This window comes from Lontra canadensis, unplaced genomic scaffold (assembly GCF_010015895.1).
Source record: "Lontra canadensis isolate GAN:19392208 unplaced genomic scaffold, GSC_riverotter_1.0 scaffold1, whole genome shotgun sequence".
NCBI lineage: Eukaryota > Metazoa > Chordata > Mammalia > Carnivora > Mustelidae > Lontra > Lontra canadensis.
Genome location: NW_022630995.1, coordinates 7,028,095 through 7,054,656, shown reverse-complemented (window position 1 = coordinate 7,054,656; position 26,562 = coordinate 7,028,095). Strand labels below are relative to the sequence as shown.

General features: G+C 43.8%; 2 protein-coding genes and 1 non-coding gene across 3 annotated transcripts in view; all 3 read right to left on the bottom strand.

Annotated features, from left to right (window-relative positions):
- The window catches only part of G3BP2 (G3BP stress granule assembly factor 2), a 92,635-nt gene that overhangs the window by 61,215 nt on the left and 4,858 nt on the right, over positions 1 to 26,562 (bottom strand). The gene's annotated exons all lie outside the window — the stretch shown is intronic.
- Positions 6,539 to 6,969, bottom strand: LOC116856189 (60S ribosomal protein L10-like). The gene has a single exon (XM_032839522.1). The coding sequence runs from the start codon at positions 6,911 to 6,913 to the stop codon at positions 6,611 to 6,613; it is 303 nt and encodes a 100-aa protein (XP_032695413.1). The 5' UTR covers positions 6,914 to 6,969; the 3' UTR covers positions 6,539 to 6,610.
- Positions 6,972 to 7,106, bottom strand: LOC116871861. The gene has a single exon (XR_004383540.1). It is a non-coding gene; the product is annotated as a small nucleolar RNA SNORA70 (small nucleolar RNA).

The following is a 26,562-nucleotide window of genomic DNA, read 5'->3' as shown; positions in this document are numbered from 1 at the left end:
GCTTACATAGAGATGTTTTCTCTTGTAGTTACTGCTTTTAGGAAAGAATCTCATGAATATTTCCTTAAGCTATGAGGCTATGTTACTACGATCTATGCTGTATCATTTTATTCATAAATTTATTATTTTAGCTAATCCATGCTCCATATGGAAATGTAGGAAATGGGAAGCAAATAGATGAGCCACATCACATGACCAAAGGCAAATACTGTTAGCACTTTTCTTTCTTTCCAAGTTTTCTTTTCTTCTCTTTTAAAAGATTTTATTCATACACTTGAGAGAGAGACAGAGACAGAGAGAGCACAAGCAGGCAGAGAGGCAAAGGGAGAGGGAGAAGCAGACTCCCATGGGGACACTGAGCTGGGAGCCCAACTCGGGGCCTGATCCCAGGACCTGGAGATCGTGACCTGAGCCAAAGGCAGATGCCCAACCATCTGAGCCACCTAGGCGCCCCTCTTTCCAAGTTTTCATGTGTGGTTTTGTTTTTTTTTTTTTTTCCTAGTCATACTCATAGCAAATACAGAAAAGCAATCTTGCATTATCTATTAAAATATGCAAATAAATCAACATAAACAAAAACATGTATACTAAGAATGGGAGATGTTTAATTCACCATAGACAAAAACAGGATATCAGTGTTCAATAAAACAATAGTTACAGGGAGCCTGGGTGGCTCAGTCGGTTGAGCGTCTGCCTTCGGTTTAGGTCATGATCCCACAGTCCTGGGATCTAGTTCCACATCAGGCTCCCTCCTCCACGGCAGCCTGTTTTTCCCTCTACCTCTGCCTGCCTCTCTCTCTGTCTCTTATGAATAAATAAATAATATCTAAAAAAAAGAATAGTTACGTAATTTGTTTCCTCCTCTGCAGAGCCAACATGATGCTAGTACTTCATTGCGTTGTAAGAATTAAATTAGATAATGTATGGAGAGCGCAGAGTATATAAAGAACAGATAACGGCTCAAAGAGCATGTTACTTTTCCCTCCGCTTATCTCCTCAACCCTGAATTCTCTAATTCAGCTGTTTCCAGCTCAGGCAAAGTTCTCTAACCTGGTTCCACAATTCCAGAATTTCCATTTTTAGGCTTCATTGAGATGAGGTTATTCTGTGCACCCAAGAGCTACCGTGGAAACTTAGCTACCACTAGCTCTGTGTCCCGTTTCTCACAAAAATGAGCTCTGCTGCACTGGTTTGCAGCTGTTCGGTACGCCTCCCTGATGGACCTCACGGCCTCTGCAGCCGCAAGTCACCAGGTCTGGGGAATCAGAGCTTCACCCTCGGCCTGTCCCTTTCTGTTTTGATGGCTGCTTTGCCAGAGTTTTCATTCACTTCTTCTCCCTTGGGAGAGCAAGCAATTGTCTTTTTAAGCCTGTATTTGGTTCTCTTTTCCACTTTCGGTATCTCACAAAATCAGGCCTAAAAATAAAACTCCCAGCAAATAAAATAGTGTTGGTACAGTAAGTATTTTTTGAATGAGATTCTGTCTTTCGTTTTTCTTTTTTTTTAAAGGTACTCTCTACACTCAATGTGGAGCTTGAACTCATGACCCCTCGATCAGCCAGGAGCCCCAAGATTATTTCTTTTCATTGTCCAAAGAAGCATGCTAAAAATATGCTATTAGAGTTTATTAAAGGCACACTTAAAAAGGGGGGGGGAGATTAAATAAAATTGGACTAATAATTTTAAAGATTTTACTTATTTATTTGACAGAAATCACAAGTAGGCAGAGAGGTGGCAGAGAGAGAGGGGGAAGCAGGCTCCCTGCTGAGCAGAGACCTATGCTGGCCTAGATCCCAGGACCCGGGGGGTTAATCACCTGAGCCAAAGGCAGAGGCTTTCACCCACTGAGCCACCCAGGTGCCCCTGGACTGATAATTTCAAACCATTTGGTTCCAATATTTTTCTTATGCCCCTTCATTTGCTAAAAGGGATCTTATTGAGTAAACAATATTCTAAACATGGATACAGTAAAAAATACCCTAGTCATTGTGTTTGTTTACATTTGTTGTGCATTTCTAGCCACTTGTTACAAAGTTTCTGGACTCGAATACAAATGCTGATATAATTTTGGAGAACAATTTTATCCAATCATCTTCTACCCACTAGAACATTCTAGAGAAAAAAAGAAGACCATGAAGGGGTCCAGAATATGCCACTGTGGCATAAAAATTATTTTAGCAGAAGGCATGTGACTTTCTGAAATCTTTTATCAGTCTAAAAGCAGAGCCTCCCAAAAGAACTCAAACCCAAATTGTCACAGAACAATGAGGTTAGATTGAGTCTCATCACCAGAGACATTGAGAAGTAGTCAACACACCAAAACAGACATTGTCACAAAACTACCGTCTCTCCCGTCTGTACTCGTATGGGCCCATGAATCTTCCCCAAAACTCATTTGTTCTCCCACAAATGCCCTCTTTGCTCCTCCCCTTCCCTTATTACGAAGTCTTTTGTTTTCCAGTAAGTGCCCTTCCTCCATTTGGATGGTATAGGACAAACCTCAAATTCTAACTGCCCCTTTGATGCACATTTTCTGTGAAGTTCTGTACATACATTAATAAAAACATGTGATTAATTTTGGGGTTTTTTTTCTTGCCCATCTGTCTTTTGTCAGTTTAGTTCAAAGACTCCCAACAACTGAATCTAAGAGAGTAGAAGAAAAGTTTTTTTTTCTCCCCGACAACCTTATGATCTAGCATTTCCAATATTTCTTTGCAAATGCTGAATTTTAAAACTTCCTGTGTGCCCTACCATAAGGGAAAGCGTGATGTATGGATTCATTAGTAGGACTATATATGGAAGCTGCAGCAACGTAATTAATGTCCTGTATGTCCCTGGGCACCCGCCCACCCTGTAATTTAGAAATCAGATTGGCATCAGACAGAGCAGCAATAACTCAAGTCACCCCAAAGAGACTTCCATGATGTAAAACGATTCCATGAGGTAAAGCTAGACCACAGCCATACTGAATATGTAAATATTCCTATAGACTCAGAAGAAAGTGAATAGGGTTGTTGATCAACCCTGAAAGGATTAAAAGAAAGGAGCCCAGGGAACAACCTTGGGGGGCAATTCCAGCATTATCCAGAGTCCTGAAAGTCACTCATTTTTTTTTGTTCCAACAGAGTAGGCACTTAATAAGTGGAAGGAAGAAAGGAGTGAGTTTCCTCCTTGTTCCAGAGGAGGTCCTGGGATCCTCCTCTGGGGGGAGGTTCCTACATGCAACCTCCCGATTGTAATATGGATTCCCCCTAAAAAGTGTTGGCAAGGAGTCTCTTTTCCTCCTGACATTTAGTATTTCTTCTTATATATCAACAAAGGAGCAAACTTGAGGGGGGTGCAAGGTTCAGTGGGCAGAAGCCGGTTTCTCAGCATTTCAAGCAATTTGTGGACCAGTAATGGAAACCAGGCTCTGGGGGCACTTAGGTGTGAGGAAGCAGCCAGCAGCCCAAAAGACAACACCTCTCAGCCGTCCACCCACAGCACTTGCTGGGTAAGCAGTTTCCCTTGGTCTCCTCAGCCCTCCATCCTTTCATTCAACAATATTAACTAAATGTCCACAAGGGCCAAACATTGAACTGTGTGTAGGCCCATGAAACAGACAAAACAGGTTCTCGGCCTCCTGAAGACTGAGCCCTCCCGAGGTCCGCTTCACTGGGTGTACAGCTTAGCAAACAGGCCCATGTAATACTGTGGGGGTGAGATCTGTGGGAGAGGGACAGAGGAGCGCCAGATGCAGTGGGCGGGGGAGGGGTCTTCTAAATTGAAACCCGAAGGAGAAGCAGGAGCCAATTTTGTGGATGGGAAGTGGTCCAGGTGGAGGGTAAGCAGAGGCAGACTTCTGGAGGTAAGAACAACATTTAGGAACTGTTAGCTAGTCTAGAAGCCAGAGTTTAGGAAAGGCACTGGGGAAGAGCAGAGGACTGTGGGGTTGGGGAGGGACAAGGCCAATTTTGAAGTCTGAGGGGCTGTCATAAATCAGATATTCTGAATTTTATCCTCAGGGCAATTGGGGCAAGGGGTAGGTACCGAGGTGTGTTAGCCCAGAGAAACCAGATGAAGTCTTCTTAAAAATTTCACCAGCCACAGCAAGAAGAAAGGAAGAGGCAGGAGGGAGACAGAAAGCAGGGAGTCTCTTTAACAACTTAGGCAGCTGGCATAATAACTTACCTTTAATTCATAATTTCTTCCCCTCTTTTGCTATTCATTTGATTCATAAAATGTTTTCAAGGTCATTTCATTTTCTTCTGACTTTTAAAGATAATTTTAACCTAAATATATTTTCATTTGTTGGCAACTATCTTTTGTCCATTTCGGAGTAAATGCTTCTCTTAATAAGTAAATTTTGAATCTTAGTCAAAACGCATACCCCTCTGTAATTTTTTTTTTAAGTTTGTTGTTGTTGTTAATCTCTCCATCCAATGTGGGATTTGAATTCACAACCCCAAGATCAAGAGTGCCATGTTCTACTGACTGAGCCAGCTAGGCACACCCTCCCTCTAGTTTCTTAATGATTTTTAAAATTTTATTTGTATTTTATCTCTAGTCTTACACTGAGATCTCCAAAACTCTCTAAAATTGGGGGAGGAAGTGCCCAGAGGGGCTAATCCCCCAGGAGGGAGGGGAGGGTCTTGGGTAGCACATTTAAATGCCTGATGTCCCCACCTGGAGTTCTTCAGAGATGCAAACAGCCCACTGGAGGAATCAACACCCACAAAATTCTGGGCTTGCACGTTCAGGCTCCCTGGGGGGGTCAAGGCCCACCCCAAGAAAGCTGGAGGCGGAAGTGTGATGTAAATTTTTTTATTCTCAGAGTGGAAGCCCGAAGGCAGAGCCCCACAGGCATTCTGTTTACCGTTTCAACGGAAATCAGGAATTACAGACCAGAGTCAAGTTAAGTCACCTTTGTACTTCCCTGTGAATTTTCCTATGAATTGTGCCCAGTCTGTTTCCCTGCGCTGATTAGCTGTAAAGCTCATTAAAAAAAAAAAAAAAATCCAGCTTGGGCTGGTCAGGACTGCCAGGTTGGGGGAGTGTATTCTGCCCAGCAGAGGCCTGGGGGGAGAGGCCCTCTGGCCAGAGTGGAGGGTGCAGAGAGCAGGCTGGGAAGAAAGGAGTCTGGTTGCGGAGGAGGGAGGCCCCGGGGCTCAGAGTGGAAAGCCCTTAGAAAGTTGCTTCTACTACCACTTAAGGAGCTCCTGAAGGAGCACGGGCAGGGTCCTTAGAAAGACAGTGGACAAGTCCTCTGGAAGAGGGTTGTGAGGACCAGATGAGTATAAAGGGTTCTCCACATCCACAGAGCATTAGGTATCAGAAGTTCTGCTGTCTTTAGAATCCGTGGATAATAGTAGCAATAATTACCATTAACTGAGCACAGGAATAGTGCTTAGAAAAGCGAACACTCCATATATGTCAGGCACTGTGTCCGGTTTTCCACACACACGCGAACACGCACGCACACACACACATACAAGCACACACACACACAAAGTGCACGCGCACACACACACACACACACAAGCACACATATACATGATACAAACACATCTCACTCACTGGCTTTTCAAAGAAGTCTGACCAGGTCAGTTCCATTATTTCTATTTTCTGTTGGAGGAAATGATCTCCAAGAGGTTATATAAGCAGCAAAATATAATTTGCAGGTGAGTACTTTGGACATTCTCTGAAGATCCCACTTCCTCTTAAACTTAAGCTACTCTAATAAACCTGGATATTTGAGGCAGTATTTTTATTCTTCTCTAGTGTTATAAACTCTGGAGCCAGACTGGGTTTGAATCCCAAACTCTCTTTGGCCAAATGGTCACAGAATAGGCATAAAAATAGTGCCTGCCCCACAGAATGCGTATGAGGCTGTATTAGCTAATATGCAAAGTCCTGGGCATGGTGCCTAGAACACAGTAAGTGCTCAATAAAAGTTGGCCACTACTAAAGACCTACATTAGATCACAAGTAACAAGGTAAGAGTGGAAGGACTATTACGTACAGCAATGGAAACTGAAAGCTAATAACCTTCACAGCAAAAGGGAAATGTGGAAAACACCCAAGCACGTAAGTGGAAATGTATTTGATGGGAGAAGAGCATAATAACAACAATATGTTATATACGTAACATAAGTATGTATATAACATATGACCCTCCGGTCCCCAGATAACATCACACACTCATAATAACCAGGTTAGGGTGAAGGAATGGACCTGGGATAATGTCTATAACATTTTTTTTAAAAATCTGTGACATGTAAGACAATTACCAAACTGAAGAATGAAGATGTCTTTCACATTTCTTCAATAAAGCATCATCATAGGTTAGCAAAATTCTTTTGTTGTTGTTGTTAAGATTTTATTGATTTATTTGGCAGAGAGAGACACAGCGAGAGAGGGAACACAAGCAGGGGGAGTGGAAGAGGGGGAAGCAGGCTTCCCATTGAGCAGGGAGCCCAATGTAGGGCTTGATCCCTGGACCCTGGGACCATGACCTGAGCCACTTAACAACTGAGCCATCCAGGTGCTCCCCCCCCCCTTTTTTTTTTTGACAGGAAGTCGGATTTATTGGTGGGCATGAATATGACAGGATGGGATAGTGCCCAGGTTCTCATGAGTGCAGAGCCCTCCATTTGTCCAAGGGGCCATGGTTAGGGATGTATTTTACCCCATAGCCAGCTGGGATAAGTCGCTTTTTAGCCACCATGTCTTCAAATTCATCTGCACTGAACTTAGTAAAGCCCCACTTCTTGGAGATGTGGATCTTCTGGCAGCCAGGGAACTTGAACTTGGCCCTCCATAGGGCCTCGATCACAGGCTCCTTGTTCTGCAGCTTGGTACGGATGGACATGATGACTTGGCGAATGTGGACCCTGGCTACTGTGCCCTGGGGCTTTCCAAAGGCACCCCACATACCTGTCTGCAGCCTAAACTGGAGATGGCCATGAGGTCAGACCTCAGCATCCACTGAAAGGGGTCTCCAAGGTCCCTTACGGAAACCCATACAATTGACAGGCTGCATACAGCACCGAGGAGGCTACTGTTTGCGGCCATGGCACATTGGGCCCCCACAGACAAAGAGCCACAGTCGGCTTAATTCCCTGCAGATATATATATATATATTTTTTTTTTTAATGAAGATTTTATTTAGGGGCGTCAGCGTGGTTCAGTAGGTTGGGTGTTGGCCTTGGGCTCCGGTCATGATCCTGGGGTCATCGGATTGAGCCCTGCGTCGGGCTGCCAGCTCAGCAGAAAGCCTGCCTCTCCCTCTCCCTCTGCCCCTCTCCCTTCTGTGTTCCCTCTCTCGCTGTCTCTGTCAAATAAATAAACTCTTAAAAAAAAAAAAAACTAAAAAAAAAAAAAAGATTTTATTTCCTTACTTGAGAGAGAGAGAGAGAGTACAAGTGGGGAGGAGGATCAGAAGCAGGCTCCCCACTGAGCAGGGAGCCTAACTTGGGCCTTGATCCCAGGACCTTGATCCCAGGATCATGACCTGAGCCAAAGGCAGCCACTTAACTGGCTGAGTTCCCCAGGCACCCCTAGGTTAGCTTAATTCTAATCCTATAGTCTAACAAATCAATTTAGGAAAATGTTGGATTGGGCCTTCCTTAGTCTTGTCAGATATTAATTTCATAAAATTAAAATAAATTTGTTTTTTTCAGGCTTATTGGCATTTGTTTCAAGTGGAATTGGATTTAATGAAAGTAGACTCTAATATTAAATACTGAAGTGTGAATAAGTCTTGAGAATAAAAATGTAGAGAATTAGCTATTACTATTACTATGGATAGATGCTTTTTGGCCAATGTGTATCTAAAACAGAAATTATTTCATAATAAAGGTAAATGTGTATGTAACACAAACGGACCCTCTATTATTGAGTATGGGCATCGAGAGAATTAAGTTAGGACCATGCTGTGTGCTGAAATGCTGCCCCTTGCTGTGGGGGGAACAGGTGCTGTTTGAATGGAAATATAATTTTTTTTTCTAAATTAAGCTCCAGGCCCAATGTGGAGCTTGAACTCACGACCCTGACAACGAGTTGCATGCTCTCTTGACTAAGCCAGCCAGATACCTCTGAAGGGAAGTATCCTTGATTTTAAACCAAAAACTATGCTCTGTGAGGGTGGGTTTCAGGAAGGTTGTCAGGACCTCTCCTCTGCCCTGACTCTTGGCCGGGTATTGAGGAATCTAGATGACTACCCCTCTCTCACTAGACTTGGCTCTGAGAAGGGTCTTGCATTTTCTTCTGCCCCAGCTCCTAGCACCAAGCCCAATAAATGATTGCTGGATGTTGGGAGTAAGGAGGGCCCCATCTGCATCAACAGTCCACGAGCCAGGAATTCAGGACCCCCCGTGAACTGCAGGCAGAGGATCAACAAACTTTCCTAATAACCAGTTTACTGGTTGACATCACTCTTACTCTCTGTATGTTTCACTGTGGCATCTCCTAGCAAATAGCTTTAGTTAGGCTAAGCTGTGTACCGGATTCACAGCCACTGGTCCCCAGCCTTGGAGGGGAAACAGTGCCTCTTAGAGGCCAACATGCCAGTGGCAGCAGTAATGTGTTAGGGACCTGAAAAGATACACCCTGGGGAATAGATGTAATGGTCCAGGTGATCATCTCCGCTGGGATCGTCTTTAAGCTTAAAGTCTGGAAGGCTTGGGTCGCGTGGGTGGCTCAGTGGGTTAAAGCCTCTGCCTTCGGTTCAGGTCATGATCCCAGGGTCCTGGGATCGGAGCCCCGCATTGGGCTCTCTGCTTAACAGGGAGCCTGCTTCTCCCTCTGCCTGGCTCTCTGACTACTTGTGATCTCTGTCTGTCAAATAAATAAATAAAATCTTAAACAAAACAAAACAAAAAAAAAAAAACCTTTAAAGTTTGGAAGGCTTATTTTTATTTAAAATTGTCTTTAAAATTTTATTTAAGATTTATTTAAGACAGAGAGAGAGAGGATGCCTGAGCGGGGGAAGGGGCAGAGAGAGATTCCCCGCTGAGCACAGAGCACAGAACACAGAGCCCTACACAGGACTTGATCTTTGGACCTGGAGATCATGACTGAGATCATGACCCGAGCCAAAGGCAGATGCTTAACTGACTGAGCTACCCAAGTGCCCCTCCATTAACTGTCTTAATAATGCTACTTACTCCCATTAAAATTTTTTTTTAACAGAATCACGTATTCCAAAGGTTGCTAGCCTGTTAATTATGATTCCCTTCAACAGTAACTTGGATCTAACGTCTGAATATTTGTGGGCGTCTAAGTGGCTCAGTCGGTTAAGTGTCTGCCTTCCACTCAGGTCATGATCCCAGAGTCCTGGGATCAAGTCCCACATGGGGCTCCCTGCTCCGTGGGGAGACAGCTTCTCCCTCTACCTTTCACCCCTGCTCACGATCTTTCTCTTTCCCACACTCTCAAATGAATAAAATCTTTTTTAAAAAGTCTGAATATTTGTGTCACCACCCTCCAACCCCCCCAAATCATATGCTGAAATCCTAACCCCCAATGTGATACTATAGATGACGCCTTTAAGACGTTATTAGGCCATGAGGGCTCTAAATGGGATTTGTGTCCTTACAAAGGCAACCCAAGAAAGCACTTTTGTTCCTTCTGCCATGTGAGGACACAGCAAGAAGCCAGCCCTCTGTGAACCAGGAAGTGGGTCCTTACCAGAGAGGAATCTGCCAGCACCTTGATCTTGGACTTCCCAGCCTCCGGGACTGTAAGAAATAAATTGTTTGTTGGTTTTAAGCCACCCAGCCTCTGGCATTCTGTTATAGCCACTCAAATGGAGTAAGACACTTGGGTAATAGTAAACCAGCTCTGCTCACCCTTGGCTTCGATTTTATGACAGGCTATAAGCTAGAGTCGGCCAGCTCAGTCTCACGGCAGCGAGAAAGCTTCTTGATCATCCCACCACACACCAGGTACTGTGCCAGGTGCTAAGCACCGAGCTATTCTGAACACTAACAATAGCTTATATAAATGGCAAAGTGTAGTGTCCGTTCTTCTGGATTTGGAGGACGGCTCCACACGAGAGAGAGAGAGAGCGCAAATTCCCTTTATCTCCACGTGTTCTAGGAAGAACACTGCTTTGTCACAGACTGGAAACAACTGGGCAACAATGTTACTGGGTGGACTTTGTAACCCACTGGTTAGTATTCCCCCTTCCTGCAAATGATCTACTTCCCCAGGCGCCTGGGTGGATCGGTCGTTTAAGTGTCTGCCTTCGGCTCAGGTCATGATCCCAGGGACCTGGAATCGAGTCCTGCATCCGGCTCCCTGCTCAGAGGAGAGTCTGCTTCTCCCCCACTGCCTCTGTGCTCTCTCTCCCGTTCTCTCTCTCGCTCTCAAGTCAATAAAAATCTTAAAAAAAAAAAACAAAAAACAAAAAACAATCTATTACCCCAAAATAAGAGAGCTTAGCCTGGGGAAGTAAGTAGCAGGGTTAATTTATGGCAGTTGTCAGGAATGGCTGATGAAACGATTAGACTGGTGTGGGTAAGCAGGAGAAGGCACAGGCTCTGCAGTCAGGAACCTCGGATCAAAGCCCGGCCATTGAGTTTTGTGATCTTCAGCAAATGACTTTACCTCCCTCCTTCGAGTTTCCTCTCGCAAAAAGGGGATGAGAATAGCGATATTAAGGGGCACCTGGGTGGCTCAGTGGGTTGGGCCTCTGCCTTTGGCTCAGATCACAACATCAGGGTCCTGGGATCGAGCCCTGCATTGGGTTACCTGCTCTGCAGGAAGCCTACTTCCCCCCTCTCCCACTCCTACTGCTTGTGTTCCCTCTCCTGCTGTCTCTGCCAAATAAATAAAATCTTAAAAAAAAAAAGTATCAGAAAAAAGAGTTAACGGAGACAATATACACAGTGCTTAGCACAAGGACTTGTTGGTAGTAAGTGCTGGTGTTAGGAGGTAAGACCAACTATACTACCCTCAGGTAAAATCGAAGCTCGGTGAGTCTTCACAAGATACACAGAATCTTTCTCCTCCCACCCCACGTGCACTCTGTAAGCCCAGGTAATGGAGAACACAGGTAATAATGAAACACTGATTAAGGACAGGTCCTACCTGGGCCACAAGAAACACCTGACGCAAGCTGAGCCACTCAGACTTCCAGAGTCTTAATGAGTCAGCTACAAGGAGCGGGGCCCTGAGGTTCTGTTGAGTCTGGGCCAAGGCTGGGGCAGCAGCGAGCTAATGCCACTTGCAAGCTGAACATAACGGCAGCAGAGGGGCCATGAGTCAGCAGAGAAAGCATGGAGGAGGAAAGATGCAAGACAGTGGATCGGACTCATGGAAAAAAAGCCCAGAAAAGAGAATATGAAAGACAGACCTGGACTGCAACACACACACACACAGAGTAGTACCCTTTCAGAGAACTGACTCCCCAGTTCTCATGAGGCTGGGCTGTACTTCTTGAGTATTTCCTTTAAGACTCCTCTATGTCCTGGGGCACCTGGGTGGCTCAGTATCGGCTGCCACTGGCTCAGGTCATGATCCCAGGGTCCTGGGCTCAAGCCCCGCACTGGACTCCCTGCTCCACTGGGAAGCCTGCTTCCCCCTCTCCCCCTCCCCCTGCTTGTGCTCCCTCTCTTGCTGGCTCTCTGTCAAATAAATAAATATAATCTTAAAAAAAAAAAGTTAAAAAAAATCCCCTCTGTCCTTACAGTAGACCTTTCTTTGACCTGAATTCTTTTTTATTGTTGTTGCTCCTTAAACAGGAGGGGCCGTGGACTGTCCTAGAACTCAACCTTTACAACCTTGCATTGTGCAATTTCAGAAAAAGAGGAACAGCGGGGTCGCTGTGGATGAAGGGAAGGCTGAACCAGAGGGAGGATGTGGAGACGCGAGTGTAACTGACAGAATACTGACACCTGCAGAGCTCAAATTTCCTTAGTGAACTTTCACTTAAATATGCGAGCAAGAGGCAAGCTACTGAATAGGCAGAGGTCTGGCATTTGTACCTCAAGGGGGCTGCTATTCTTTTTATTTCTTTTTTTTTTAAGATTTATTTATTGGGGTGCATGGGGTGGCTCAGTTAGTTAAATGCCCAACTCTGGTTTTGGTGAGGTCACAATCTCAGGGTCGTGAGATCGAGCCCCATGGGGGGCTCTAGCTGGGCACAGAGTTGGCTTAGGATTCTCTCTCCCCCTCTGCCTCTCCTTTCCTCTCCAGACCACTCCCCATACCCCACACACACTCTTGTTCTCTTTCTATCTAAAATAAATAAAGAGTAAGGTGCCCCTTACTATTTCTTTATTTATACCTTACTCATTTGTGGGGGAGATGGTATACTCTAGTAAGAGTATTTGACAGGGGCGCCTGGGTGACTCAGTGGGTTAAAGGTTCTGCCTTTGGCTCAGGTCATGATCCCAGGGCCCTGGGATAGAGCCCAGCATCAGGCTCTCTGCTCAACAAGGAGACTACTTCCTCCTCTCTCTGCCTGCTTTCTGCCTACTTGTGATCTCCGTCTGTCAAATAAATAAATAAAATCTTTAAAAAAAAAAAAAAAGGGAGGAGGAGTCAAGATGTCGGAGAAGTAGCAGCTGAGACTACATCAGGTAGCCGGAGATCAGCTAGATAGCTTATCTAAAGATTGCAAACACGTACAAATCCAACGAGAGATCGAAGAGAAGAAGAACAGCAATTCTAGAAACAGAAAATCAACCACTTTCTGAAAGGTAGGACTGGCGGAGAAGTGAATCCAAAGCGACGGGAAGATAGACCGCGGGGGGAGGGGCCGGCTCCCGGCAAGCGGCGGAGCCACGGAGCACAAAATCGGGACTTTTAAAAGTCTGTTCCGCTGAGGGACATCGCTCCAGAGGCTAAACCGGGGTGAAGCCCACGCGGGGTCATTGTGGCCTCAGGTCCCGCAGGGTCACAGAAGGATCGGGGTGGCTGAGTGTCGCAGAGCTCGCAGGTATTAGAACGGGGAAGCCGGCTACAGAGACGGAGCCGAGGAGTGACTCTCAGCTCGGGGTTACCTTGAACCGGTCTCAGGCTCGGTCAGCTCAGAGCGCGGCCGGAGGCCAGGGTGACGGGAGCAACTGGGCGCTGTTCCCTGAGGGCGCACTGAGGAGTGGGGCCCCGGGCTCTCGGCTTCTCCGGGCCGGAGACCTGGAGGCCGCCATCTTCATTCCCGTCCTCCGGACTCTACGGAAAGCGCTCAGGGAACAAAAGCTCCCGAAAGCGAACCCGAGCGGATTACTCAGCCCGGCCCCAGGTAAGGGCGGTGCGACTCCGCCGGGGGCAAAGACACTTGAGAATCACTACAACAGGCCCCTCCCCCAGAAGATCAACAAGAAACCCAGCCGGGACCAAGTTCACCTACCAAGGAGTGCAGGTTCAATACCAAGGAGAGCAGTGGAATCCCAGAGGAGGAGAAAGCAAAGCACGGAACTCATGGATTTCTCCCCATGATTCTTTAGCCTTGTAGTTAATTTAATTTTTTTTTTCTTTTTCAATTTTTTTTCTCTTCTTCTGCTAAATTTTTTTAAACTTTTACCCTTTTCTTTTTTAACGTTTTTTAACTAGTTTATCTAATACATATATATTTTTTTCCTTTTTATATTTTTTCTTTATTTGTTTTCTTCTTTTAATTGTTTAATTTTTTTTTTCTTTCTGAACCTCTTTTTATCCCCTTTCTCCCCCCTCACGATTTGGGAACTCTTCTGATTTGGTTAAAGCATATTTTCCTGAGGTTGTTGCCACCCTTTTAGTATTTTACTTGCTCCTTCATATACTCTTATCTGGACAAGATGACACGGCGAAAAAATTCACCACAAAAAAAAGAACAAGAGGCAGTACCAAAGGCTAGGGACCTAATCAATACAGACATTGGTAATATGTCAGATCTAGAGTTCAGAATAACGATTCTCAAGGTTCTAGCTGGGCTTGAAAAAGGCATGGAAGATATTAGAGAAACCCTCTCGGGAGATATAAAAGCCCTTTCTGGAGAAATAAAAGAACTAAAATCTAGCCAAGTTGAAATCAAAAAAGCTATTAATGAGGTGTAATCAAAAAATGGAGGCTCTCACTGCTAGGATAAATGAGGCAGAAGAGAGAATTAGCGATATAGAAGACCAAATGACAGAGAATAAAGAAGCTGAGCAAAAGAGGGACAAACAGCTACTGGACCATGAGGGGAGAATTCAAGAGATAAGTGACACCATAAAACGAAACAACATTAGAATAATTGGGATTACAGAAGAAGAGGAAACAGAGAGGGGAGCAGAAGGTATATTGGAGAGAATTATTGGAGAGAATTTCCCCAATATGGCAAAGGGAACAAGCATCAAAATCCAAGAGGTGCAGAGAACCCCCCTCAAAATCAATAAGAATAGGTCCACACCCCGCCACCTAATAGTCAGATTTACAAGTCTTAGTGACAAAGAGAAAATCCTGAAAGCAGCCCGGGAAAAGAAGTCTGTGACATACAATGGTAAAAACATTAGATTGGCAGCAGACTTATCCACAGAGACCTGGCAGGCCAGAAAGAGCTGGCATGATATATTCAGAGCACTAAACGAGAAAAACATGCAGCCAAGAATACTATATCCAGGTAGGCTATCACTGAAAATAGAAGGAGAGATAAAAAGCTTCCAGGACAAACAAAAACTGAAAGAATTTGCAAACACCAAACCAGCTCTACAGGAAATATTGAAAGCGGTCCTCTAAGCAAAGAGAGAGCCTAAAAGTAGTAGATCAGAAAGGAACGGAGACAATATACAGTAACAGTCACCTTACAGGCAATACAATGGCACTAAATTCATATCTCTCAATAGTTACCCTGAATGTAAGTGGGCTAAATGCCCCAATCAAAAGACACAGGGTATCAGAATGGATAAAAAAACAAAACCCATCTATATGTTGCCTACAAGAAACTCATTTTAAACCCGAAGACACCTCCAGATTTAAAGTGAGGGGGTGGAAAAGAATTTACCATGCTAATGGACATCAGAAGAAAGCAGGAGTGGCAATCCTTATATCAGATCAATTAGATTTTAAGCCAAAATCTATAATAAGAGATGAGGAAGGACACTATATCATACTCAAAGGATCTGTCCAACAAGAAGATCTAACAATTTTAAATATCTATGCCCCTAACGTGGGAGCAGCCAACTATATAAACCAATTAATAACAAAATCAAAGAAACACATCAACAATAATACAATAATAGGGGACTTTAACACTCCCCTCACTGAAATGGACAGATCATCTAAGCAAAAGATCAACAAGGAAATAAAGGCCTTAAATGACACACTGGACCAGATGGACATCACAGATATATTCAGAACATTTCATCCCAAAGCAACAGAATACACATTCTTCTCTAGTGCACATGGAACATTCTCCAGAATAGATCACATCCTCGGTCCTAAATCAGGTCTCAACCTGTATCAAAAGATCGGGATCATTCCCTGCATATTTTCAGACCACAATGCTCTGAAGCTAGAACTCAATCACAAGAGGAAATTTGGAAAGAACCCAAATACATGGAGACTAAACAGCATCCTTCTAAAGAATGAATGGTTCAACCAGGAAATTAAAGAAGAATTGAAAAAATTCATGGAAACAAATGATAATGAAAACACAACAGTTCAAAATCTGTGGGACACAGTAAAGGCAGTCCTGAGAGGAAAATATATAGCGGTACAAGCCTTTCTCAAGAAACAAGAAAGGTCTTAGGTACACAACCTAACCCTACACCTAAAGGAGCTGGAGAAAGAACAAGAAAGAAACCCTAAACCCAGCAGGAGAAGAGAAATCATAAAGATCAGAGCAGAAATCAATGAAATAGAAACCAAAAAAACAATAGAACAAATCAACGAAACTAGGAGCTGGTTCTTTGAAAGAATTAATAAGATTGATAAACCCCTGGCCAGACTTATCAAAAAGAAAAGAGAAAGGACCCAAATAAATAAAATTATGAATGAAAGAGGAGATCACAACGAATACCAAAGAAATAGAATTATAAGAACATACTATGAGCAACTCTACGCCAACAAATTTGACAATCTGGAAGAAATGGATGCATTCCTAGAGACATATAAACTACCACAACTGAACCAGGAAGAAATAGAAAGCCTGAACAGACCCATAACCAGTAAGGAGATTGAAACAGTCATCAAAAACCTCCAAACAAACAAAAGCCCAGGGCCAGACGGCTTCCCGGGGGAATTCTACCAAACATTTAAAGAACTAATTCCTATTCTCCTGAAACTGTTCCAAAAAATACAAATGGAAGGAAAACTTCCAAACTCATTTTATGAGGCCAGCATCACCTTGATCCCAAAACCGGACAAGGATCCCATCAAAAAAGAGAACTACAGACCAATATCCTTGATGAACACAGATGCAAAAATTCTCACCAAAATACTAGCCAATAGGATTCAACAGTACATTAAAAGGATTATTCACCACGACCAAGTGGGATTTATTCCAGGGCTGCAAGGTTGGTTCAACATCCGCAAATCAATCAAGGTGATACAACACATTAATAAAAGAAAGATCAAGAACCATATGATAGTCTCAATAGATGCTGAAAAAGCATTTGACAAAGTACAGCATCCCTTCCTGATCAAAACTCTTCAAAGTGTAGGGATAGAGGGCACATACCTCAATATTATCAAAGCCATCTATGAAAAACCCACTGCAAGTATCATTCTCAATGGAGAAAAACTGAAAGCTTTTCCGCTAAGGTCAGGAACACGGCAGGGATGTCCGTTATCACCACTGCTATTCAACATAGTACTAGAAGTCCTAGCCTCAGCAATCAGACAACAAAAGGAAATTAAAGGCATCCAAATCAGCAAAGAAGAAGTCAAACTATCACTCTTTGCAGATGATATGATACTATATGTGGAAAACCCAAGACTCCACTCCAAAACTGCTTGAACTTGTACAGGAATTCAGTAAAGTGTCAGGATATAAAATCAATGCACAGAAATCAGTCGCATTTCTCTACACCAACAACAAGACAGAAGAAAGAGAAATTAAGGAGTCCATCCCATTTACAATTGCACCCAAAACTATAAGATACCTGGGAATAAACCTAACTAAAGAGACTAAGAATCTATACACAGAAAACTATAAAGTACTCATGAAAGAAATTGAGGAAGACACAAAGAAATGGAAAAATGTTCCATGCTCCTGGATTGGAAGAATAAATATTGTGAAAATGTCTATGCTACCTAAAGCAATCTACACATTTAATGCAATTCCTATCAAAGTACCATCCATTTTTTTCAAAGAAATGGAACAAATAATCCTAAAATTTATATGGAACCAGAGAAGACCTCGAATAGCCAAAGGAATATTGAGAAAGAAAGCCAAAGTTGGTGGCATCACAATCCCAGACTTCAAGCTCTATTACAAAGCTGTCATCATCAAGACAGCATGGTACTGGCACAAAAACAGACACATAGATCAATGGAACAGAATAGAGAGCCCAGAAATAGACCCTCAACTCTATGGTCAACTAATCTTCGACAAAGGAGGAAAGAATGTCCAATGGAAAAAAGACAGCCTCTTCAATAAATGGTGTTGGGAAAATTGGACAGCCACATGCAGAAAAATGAAATTGGATCATTTCCTTACACCACACACGAAAATAGACTCAAAATGGATGAAGGACCTCAATGTGAGAAAGGAATCCATCAAAATCCTTGAGGAGAACACAGGCAGCAACCTCTTCGACCTCAGCCACAGCAACGTCAAGGGAAGTAAGGGCAAAAATGACTATTGGGATTTTATCAAGATCAAAAGCTTTTGCACAGCAAAGGAAACAGTAAACAAAACCAAAAGACAACTGACAGAATGGGAGAAGATATTTGCAAACAACATATCAGATAAAGGGCTAGTGTCCAAAATCTATAAAGAACTTAGCAAACTCAACACCCAAAGAACAAATAATCCAATCAAGAAATGGGCAGAGGACATGAATAGACATTTCTGCAAAGAAGACATCCAGATGGCCAATAGACACATGAAAAAGTGCTCCATATCACTCAGCATCAGGGAAATACAAATCAAAACCACAATGAGATATCACCTCACACCAGTCAGAATGGCTAAAATTAACAAGTCAGGAAATGACAGATGCTGGCGAGGATGCGGAGAAAGGGGAACCCTCCTACACTGTTGGTGGGAATGCAAGCTGGTGCAACCACTCTGGAAAACAGCATGGAGGTTCCTCAAAGTGCTGAAAATAGAACTACCCTATGACCCAGCAATTGCACTGCTGGGTATTTACCCTAAAGATACAAACGTAGTGATCCGAAGGGGCACGTGCACCCGAATGTTTGTAGCAGCAGTGTCTACAATAGCCAAACTATGGAAAGAACCTAGATGTCCATCAACAGACGAATGGATAAAGAAGATGTGGTATACATACACAATGGAATACTATGCAGCCATCAAAAGAAATGAAATCTTGCCATTTGAGACGACGTGGATGGAACTAGAGGGTATCATGCTTAGTGAAGTAAGTCAATCAGAGAAAGACAATTATCATATGATCTCCCTGATATGAGGGAGAGGAGATGCAATATGGGGGGTTAAGGGGGTAGGAGAAGAGTAAATGAAACAAGATGGGATTGGGAGGGAGACAAACCATAAGTGACTCTTAATCTCACAAAACAAACTGAGGGTTGATGGGGGGAGGGGGGTTGGGAGAGAGGGGGTGGGGTTATGGACATTGGGGAGGGTATGTGCTATGGTGAGTGCTGTGAAATGTGTAAACCTGGCGATTCACAGGCCTGTACCCCTGGGGATAAAAATATATGTTTAAAAAAATAATAAAATTTATTAATAAAAAAAAAAATATATATATATATATATACTTAAAAGAGCTAAAAAAAAAAAAAAAAAGGAGTATTTGAGAATGAGAAGTATTTGGGAAGACCACAGACATATCCCTCTATGTTCCAGAATCTGGAATATCCAGGTTATAAGGACTCTCAAAAAGACTTGGGTGCAAAGAGAAGGAAGAAATGTTGTTCCTAAACTTGGGAAGACTGTTGGATCTTTCCCCAAGACAAACTCTTGTATTAGGGGTAAGATTTGTTTCCAGAATCTTATCATTGTTCTTTTCTCAGTGTGTCCTTCCTAAGTTACTGTTGCCACAGGACAGGCATCCTGCCTACTCTGAAACCCACTGAAGTCTACCCTTCCTGAATATTAGCTACTGGTCCTCTCTGTAATTAAAATGTTTATTCTTGCAAAGCATGACTCTAATTTAGCACTTAAGATATATGATAGAAAAAAAGATGGATTAATTTATGCTAATATATAACGGACTGTTTAGTCTAATAGATGATGTACTCTACCCACTGATATTTGCATTTTTTTTTTTCTAGAGAGAGAGGAGAATGAGTGGGAGGAGGGACAGAGGAAGAAGGAGACTCCCTGCAGAGCAGAGAGCCTGATGTGAGACTTGATCTCAGGACTCTGGTATCATGACCCGAGCTGAAGACAGATGCTTAACGGACTGAGCCACCCAGGTGTCTCCAACATTTGCACTTTATTGTATTTTATTTTTTTGACATTTGCACTTTAAAAGACTTTTTCTTAAGATTTTGTTTATTTATTTGACAGAGAGAGACATCACAAGTATGCAGAGAGGCAGGCAGAGAGAGAGGGGGAAGCAGGCTCTTTGCCGAGCAGAGAGCCTGATGCGGGGCTCAATCCCAGGACCCTGAGATCATGACCTGAGCCGAAGGCAGAGGCTTAACCCGCTGGGCCTCCCAGGTGCCCCGATATTTTTTGATCCAAAAGGCCAAGTCCTTCATAGCATAATTTTGTGCACTGAAATCATACTACTGGGCAGGTATTTTTTGATCCAGAGTCTTTCCAGGGCCTCACATGGTCTTCCCCTACTAGAATATACATTGTGTAAAGGCAGACATTGTTGTCTGTCTCTAATCACTGTTGAATCTTTAAAGCTGGACTTGGACTGAATAAATGGTGATATCAGGATTCAAATCCAAGTCTGTCTGGCTTTACAGTATAATGTTCATTCTACTATATAAAATGGTCTTTTTCTTATAATGTATCTTGTCACCTACCTTGTCTTAAGAGGAAAAGAGAAGAGAAATAAAGGAAAGGAATAAGAGAGATGGCATCAAAATAGATAAAATGAAATACAGGCTCAGACATTAGCTGCAATATGGGGCCCGCTGGGCTGCTTCTTCCAAGCAAATCGATAGTTTTCTCAGGGCTCCAGATGTTTCTCTTCCAAAATGGAAGAGATTTTTTTATTTATCTTTATTATTTATTTATTATCTTTATTTATTTTATTATTTATTATCTTTCCTAAGTTTCTTATTATTTGTAATTTTTTTTAATTTTTAATTTTATTTTTTAGACTTTTATTTTTTTAAAGACTTTATTTAATTATTTGACAGAGAGAGCGAGCATAAGCAGGGGGAGTGGGAGGGGCAGAAGCAGGCTCCCCATTGAGCAGAGAGCTCGATGCGGGGCTCCATCCCAGGAACCCTGGGATCATGACCTGAGCCCAAGGCAGATACTCAACTGACTGAGCCGCCCAGGCGCCCTATTTGTGATTTTTTTTAAAAAGCATGCTTATTAAAAAAATTATCCAGTGGAAATTATGGAACAGTTGAAAGAAAACATTACATAGGATCTTCCTACCAAAATACAACCACTCTGAATTCACACCTTGCTACATCTTCTTCTAGGCGTCTTCCTATGCTTATATTTTTATTATTTTTAGAAGATTTTTATTTATTTATCTGAAAGAGAGGGAGCATGTGCACGAGTAGGGAGAGAGGAAGAGGGAGAGAAAGAATCTGGAGCAGACTCTTGCTTGAGCTTGGAACCCTACTCAGGGCTTGATCTCAGGACCCTGAGATCATGGCCTGAGCCAAAATGAAGAATCAGTTGCTTAACCCACTGAGCCACCTAGGTGCCTCCCTATCTTATATTTTAAACTTAGCTATGATCATTCAGTATATATAATTTAATCCTGTTTTATTTTTTTCTACCATCACTTTTTTTGTTCTTTACTGATGATATTCCCTGATGTTCAGTGTAAAATCCTCAGTTAAATGAAGTGAGACTTTGCTGCCCATTGGTATTAAATTTTCATAATCTTACATACTGATTCTGTGACAAGGGAATTTTAAAATTCCAAGTCTTATCATTGGCAGAGGGGGAAAAGTTTCCCTCTCTCTGTTAAATATTTTAAGAGCTGCAAGGAATCAATAAAACATACAGTTGTGTTTATTTATAAGACTGAACAAACGCCATTATTCTCGAACCATTTTCCCCTCCCAGGGCTTCCCAAATTATCATCACTGGGGGAATGAAGAGCCATTGCCCCAGAGAAGAACAAATGTTTTAGACTCTAAGAAGGTGATCAGCACAAATATAAATAAATTTGAATCGAGTTCTTATTTAATATACACGTAATGCTGTCCTAGTAAATGGTCCTAGGACCAACCACTCTACAGTCGTGTAGATTAATACAGCACAGAGGTAGTTTTAGTTGTATAGCTGAAGGGATGCCAGAAATACAGAATTTCCAAATCAGTAAAAGGTAACTAAGGTGTAGGGACAATTTATTACCTGTTCTATTTATCACCTGTGTGACTACAAATGATTAAAAACCAAACAAATGAATAAAAACTTTTCCCCACAAGTTGGGGAGGGGTATTTTTTTTTAAAAGATTTTATTTATTTATTTGACAGAGAGAGATCACAAGTAGGAAGAGAGGCAGTCAGAGAGAGAGAGAGAGAGAGAGAGAGAGACAGAGACAGAGAAGCAGGCTTCGGCGGAACAGAGAGCCTGATGCGGGGCTCGATCCCAGGACCCTGAGATCATGACCTGAGCCCAAGGCAGAGGCTTAACCCACTGAGCCACCCAGGCACCGCTAGGGGAGGGGTACTTTTAAGTACCAGCCAAGCTACTGGCTTCTTGGGGGATGTTTTTCAAGCATTATTTAATCCTTACAATGATGCTCCTGGGTTGGCAAGTTGCTTACTCCGTGTTTTTTCTTCTTTCTTTACTGTAAGAATCTTTTATTCTCTGGCCCTTCACCTTTGCCCTTCTTCCTGGAATGAGGATGCCATGCTGAGATGAAGCCATCTTGTCACCACAAAGACCAAAGGCTCAAGCCAGGGATGGCCGAGCAGAAAGCGTCCGGGTTAGACTGCAGATGACTTCTCGGAGCTACTCTGTGCCAGCGCCGCTCTTCCTTCCTCTTAACTTGTCTAAGACACTCCTGGGTTTCCCGCTGTCGCGCACAGCCATCCCAACTGGCACAGCCAACTGAAGTCACTTCCCCAAGGCGACACTGTCCAGAAGTGGCAAGACGAGAATGAAAACCTAGGTGTGTCTCGGTCTGCAAAAAAAACTTGCCTTTCTGGCCTCTGCCATGCTGAAGCCCAGGCTTCTCTCTCTGGGAAGTAAGAAGAAGGATTTCTAACCTTCCAGGGAGATACACACACAGGAGGGTACTTAGAGCAGCACCTGTCACCGAGGACGGACACCCAGTATTTGCTGAGTCAGGAGTTCAAGGACCCAAGTACAACTGTTTTCCGTATTCAGCTCTACAGAGCTATTTTAAGTGCTGAGGGGAAAAAAAAAAAAAAACCCAACAACCAACAACCAACTGTTTCTGTGGGTGTACTACTCTAGCTGCAGAAATTAGTCAGCAGTTTCATTGAGTTTCTCAGCTCTCTCGCTGCTCTGTCCCCCTCCTCTTCTCTGCCTCCTCTCTCCTTCATAGAAGCCTTCTCATCTCACCAGTGGGCTCCTGCAAGCCCAGCTCCCTACCCCAGCCCACCCCCCAAAAAGGGGGCCGGGGCATATGGATTCTGCGAGAAAAGCTCTATGAATGAAGCGGCTCATTCTGCTGGGGAAGAGAGGAGTAAGCCCACGTGAGGGGCCATCCTTTCCAGACCGGCAGGGAAAAATCAAAAACAGGGAGCTGAGCAGCAGTCCAGAGGAGCAGATGCTAAAAGCTCCAGGCAAGGGAGCTAAAGCTGCAGAAAGGTACTGATTCCTCGCCAGACTTGCAAGGACACAGCCGGGCTTGGAATCGCTCATTTCTATTGCAAGCAAATGTGTTAAATGTGTACTTTGGACTGGTTTGAAAAGGTCTGAATTGTGAACTTTTTAAAAACAAAGATCTTGAGACGTACTATACCATGACATAAGTACCAAAGTACCAGGAGAGTCATTTTGTTCTGACCCAGATACTAGAACCACACCTAGATAGCCGGGCCCTCCCAGGAAGGAGAATGGCTGTGCAAGGACCTATTGGGACCTTGGACTCTGAGCTACTTAGGAGTCGCTATTCACATACCTGGGAGAGAGGGAGCGGTTTTGGGACCTGGGTCTGGGGCGCTTGGGTGCGGCTGGGTGTGGTCCTGCGCTGGAAAACCACATGTGTATGGGAGAACTGGAGGTGGGGAGGGGACAGTGGGGAGAACAAGCCACAGCCCTTCTAACTCTTCATACTACCTACAGCTAGTGTGCTGTTCATGAGATCCCAGCGAGGCAGCGTCAGGGAATGGTCAGGCCAAAGAGGAGACTTTTCTTTGCCTCTCTGTGCTCCCGATCTTCTAATTGCCCATTTCTCTGCAATGGACACCTGAGCCCCTGGCAGAGAATTGGATCCTCACCCAACTCTCCCTTCTTTTCTCAAATCGTCTGCCTATGTCAGTTCTGGGCTCTTCAGCTCATATCTGCAAGTGACTGAGCCCACCCCCAATTATGTGTGCTGTATTCAACAACCACAGGCCATTGGCACCTTATGGTCAACTTCACTGAAGGTCTGGAAATGGGGAGAGAATGGACTTTGGAGGTGTGGGCTGGCTTTTGAGAAATTCTGGTCCAGGTCAGCTAACCATCCTGCTGGCCTGGAGGCCCAGTCTACCTTCACAGACTGTTTTCCAATCTGAAGAGTCACCCTACAGAGTCCCCTGGCATCCTGTCCCCACACATGTACTCACTTGGGCCGCAGACTCAGGCAAATGAATTAGGTCAGCTGCAACTTGCTCCGGGATCCTGGATTGCTGGGAGGTGGCAGTGACTCCACAATAAACCATCTGAAGCTTCCCTGGGATCTTGGCATCAGCTAGTATCGTGAACTTCAAAGGATTTGGTCTCGCTATGGGCTGTGGCAGTAAAAAACCGCATCCTAGCTGTTCTAGACCTGCCTGTTCGGCTAGCCAGAGGTTTGGGGGGAGATGGTGGGTGTGGTAGGGAAGTGACTGCAACTTCTCCAGGGTGGGCAAGAGCACCGGGGCTTGGATCCGATAAATCCGTCCCCCAATAAATAGTTTAATAAAAAGTCCTTTTGGAACTGAAAATGGGATTTCCCAACGTAGATGTCTCCTAAGTAATCAATTCCGTTTATGGTATTTTCTCAAAAATGGAAACACAGCTGGACTGCACTTTTGTTTTGTTGGTTTTTTTTTTTTTAAGGGTAAAGATACAGCTTTGCTTGTCGACAGAAACACAATGCAAAGTGAAATTGCTTTTATTACATAATGCAACATGATCTTTGAACCTTTTACAGAGCAACAGAACTGAGGCTAGCAATAGGCTAGTAGCACTGCTGGAAAAATATTTTTCCAAAAAAATTGGCCAGCAGTCAAGTCCATTAGGGCATAGTGAGCATCTATTGTTTTTCCTATCCTCATAAAATTTCCCCTGGCACGGTATTCCAGAATTCCTTTGAAGAAAGTCCCTGTTCCTGCTCTTATGCCTTCTGCTTTGAGATGAACTGAGGACCCACTGCTGGCTTTGGAGGTGGGCACATGAATCAAGGTCAATCAGTGTATCTCACACACTGGGCTACACAACTTGACCCAACACATGGGCACATGACTCAGCCAGATGCCACGAGTCATGAGAGAGCTTAGGAGTCTTCCCTGATAAACTTGGACCTGGGAGATTATAGGACTGACAGCCGTCTTGCCCCTGTGTGGAGCCAGAGAAAAAAACTGATAAAAGAGCAGAGCCCAGGGGCGCCTGGGTGGCTCAGTGGGTTAGGCCTCTGCCTTTAGCTCAGGTCATGATCTCAGGGTCCTGGGATCGAGTCCCACATCGGGCTCTCTGCTCAGCGGGGAGCCTGCTTCCTCCTCTCTCTTTCTCTGCCTACATCTCTGCCTACTTGTGATCTCTCTCTGTCAAATAAATGAATAAAATCTTTAAAAAAAGAAAAAAAAGAGCAGAGCCCAGAAATAGAGAAAGCCCAGATCCTGAGGACATTGTCTTGATGCCCCAGATTAAACCATATCTAAACTAACAGTCTTTCTAGTAACATCAGTCAATATAGTTTCAGTTAAGCACAATTACAGAGTAATATCTTTATATGTTCAGTTTTTAAGAAAATGATAGCGTACACCAAAGACGATCTGGGATCTGGCTCTCTACTCTAATCTTTACTGAGTTCTCACTATGTTTCAGGTATTGAAGTATTTTTTCTGAAAGATTTATGTATTTTAGGGGCGCCTGGATGGCTCAGCAGTTAAGGGTCTGCCTTCAGCTCAGGTCATGATCCCAGGGTCCTGGGATTGAGCTCTGCATTAGGCGCCCCGCTCAGCAGGAAGTCTGCTTCTCCCTCTCCCACTCTCCCTGCTTTTATTCTGTTTCTCACTGTGTCTCTCTCTGTCAAAAAATAAATAAAATCTTAAAAAAAAAAAAAAGGATTTACGTATTTTGGAGAGAAAGAGTACGCACAGGTGAGTGCGTGCAGGGGTGGGGTGGGGGTGAGCAGAGGAAGTGGGAGAGAGGAACTTTAGCAGATCTCAAGTCAGGGCTCAATCTCATGACCCCGAGATCACTACCTGAGCTGAAAGCAAGAGCTGGCCGCTCCACTGAGGGCGCCACCCAGGGGCCCCTCGGGTATTAAGTATTAAGCACGTTAAAGATATTCTCTAATAAAATCCTAACAACCACCTTTACTTCCTTTCTAAACAGGTAGAGCAGGAATTTGAACCCTAGACTCCAGAGCACATGAGGCTGCTTGACTATTGTGAGTCCATGCCTTGGCTACATTTCTCCTCTCCTAAGGGACTTGGCTGCCCAAAATTTGAGCCTCTCAATCTTTTTGTTCAAATGAAATAGGCAATGTAAACAAATGAAATCGATAGAGTGGAACAGGATGGGGGCCCAGAACCTTCTTTCTTGCATCCTCCTCTCCTAAGGAATTCTTAGGACTTTGAAAAAATATTTTGAGGGGCGCCTGGGTGGTTCAGTCCCTTAAGCCTCTGCCTTCAGGTTATGACCCCGGAGTCCTGGGACTGAGCCCCCCCACCCCCCATCAGTCTCCCTGCTCGGCAGGGAGTCTGCTTCTCCCTCTGCCCCTCCCCCTGCTCACACTCTCTCTCTCTCTCTGTCTCATAAATAAATACAATTAAAAAAAAAATATTTTGAAAAGCACTTCATGGACCCAATAAGGATGAAGGATGTACCCACACGGAACAATCTCCAAAATATATTAAATGGGAAAAAGATGTAGAACAGCATATACAATGTGCTACATTAATTTATGTTATTTTTAAAAAGAGAAAGAGGGATA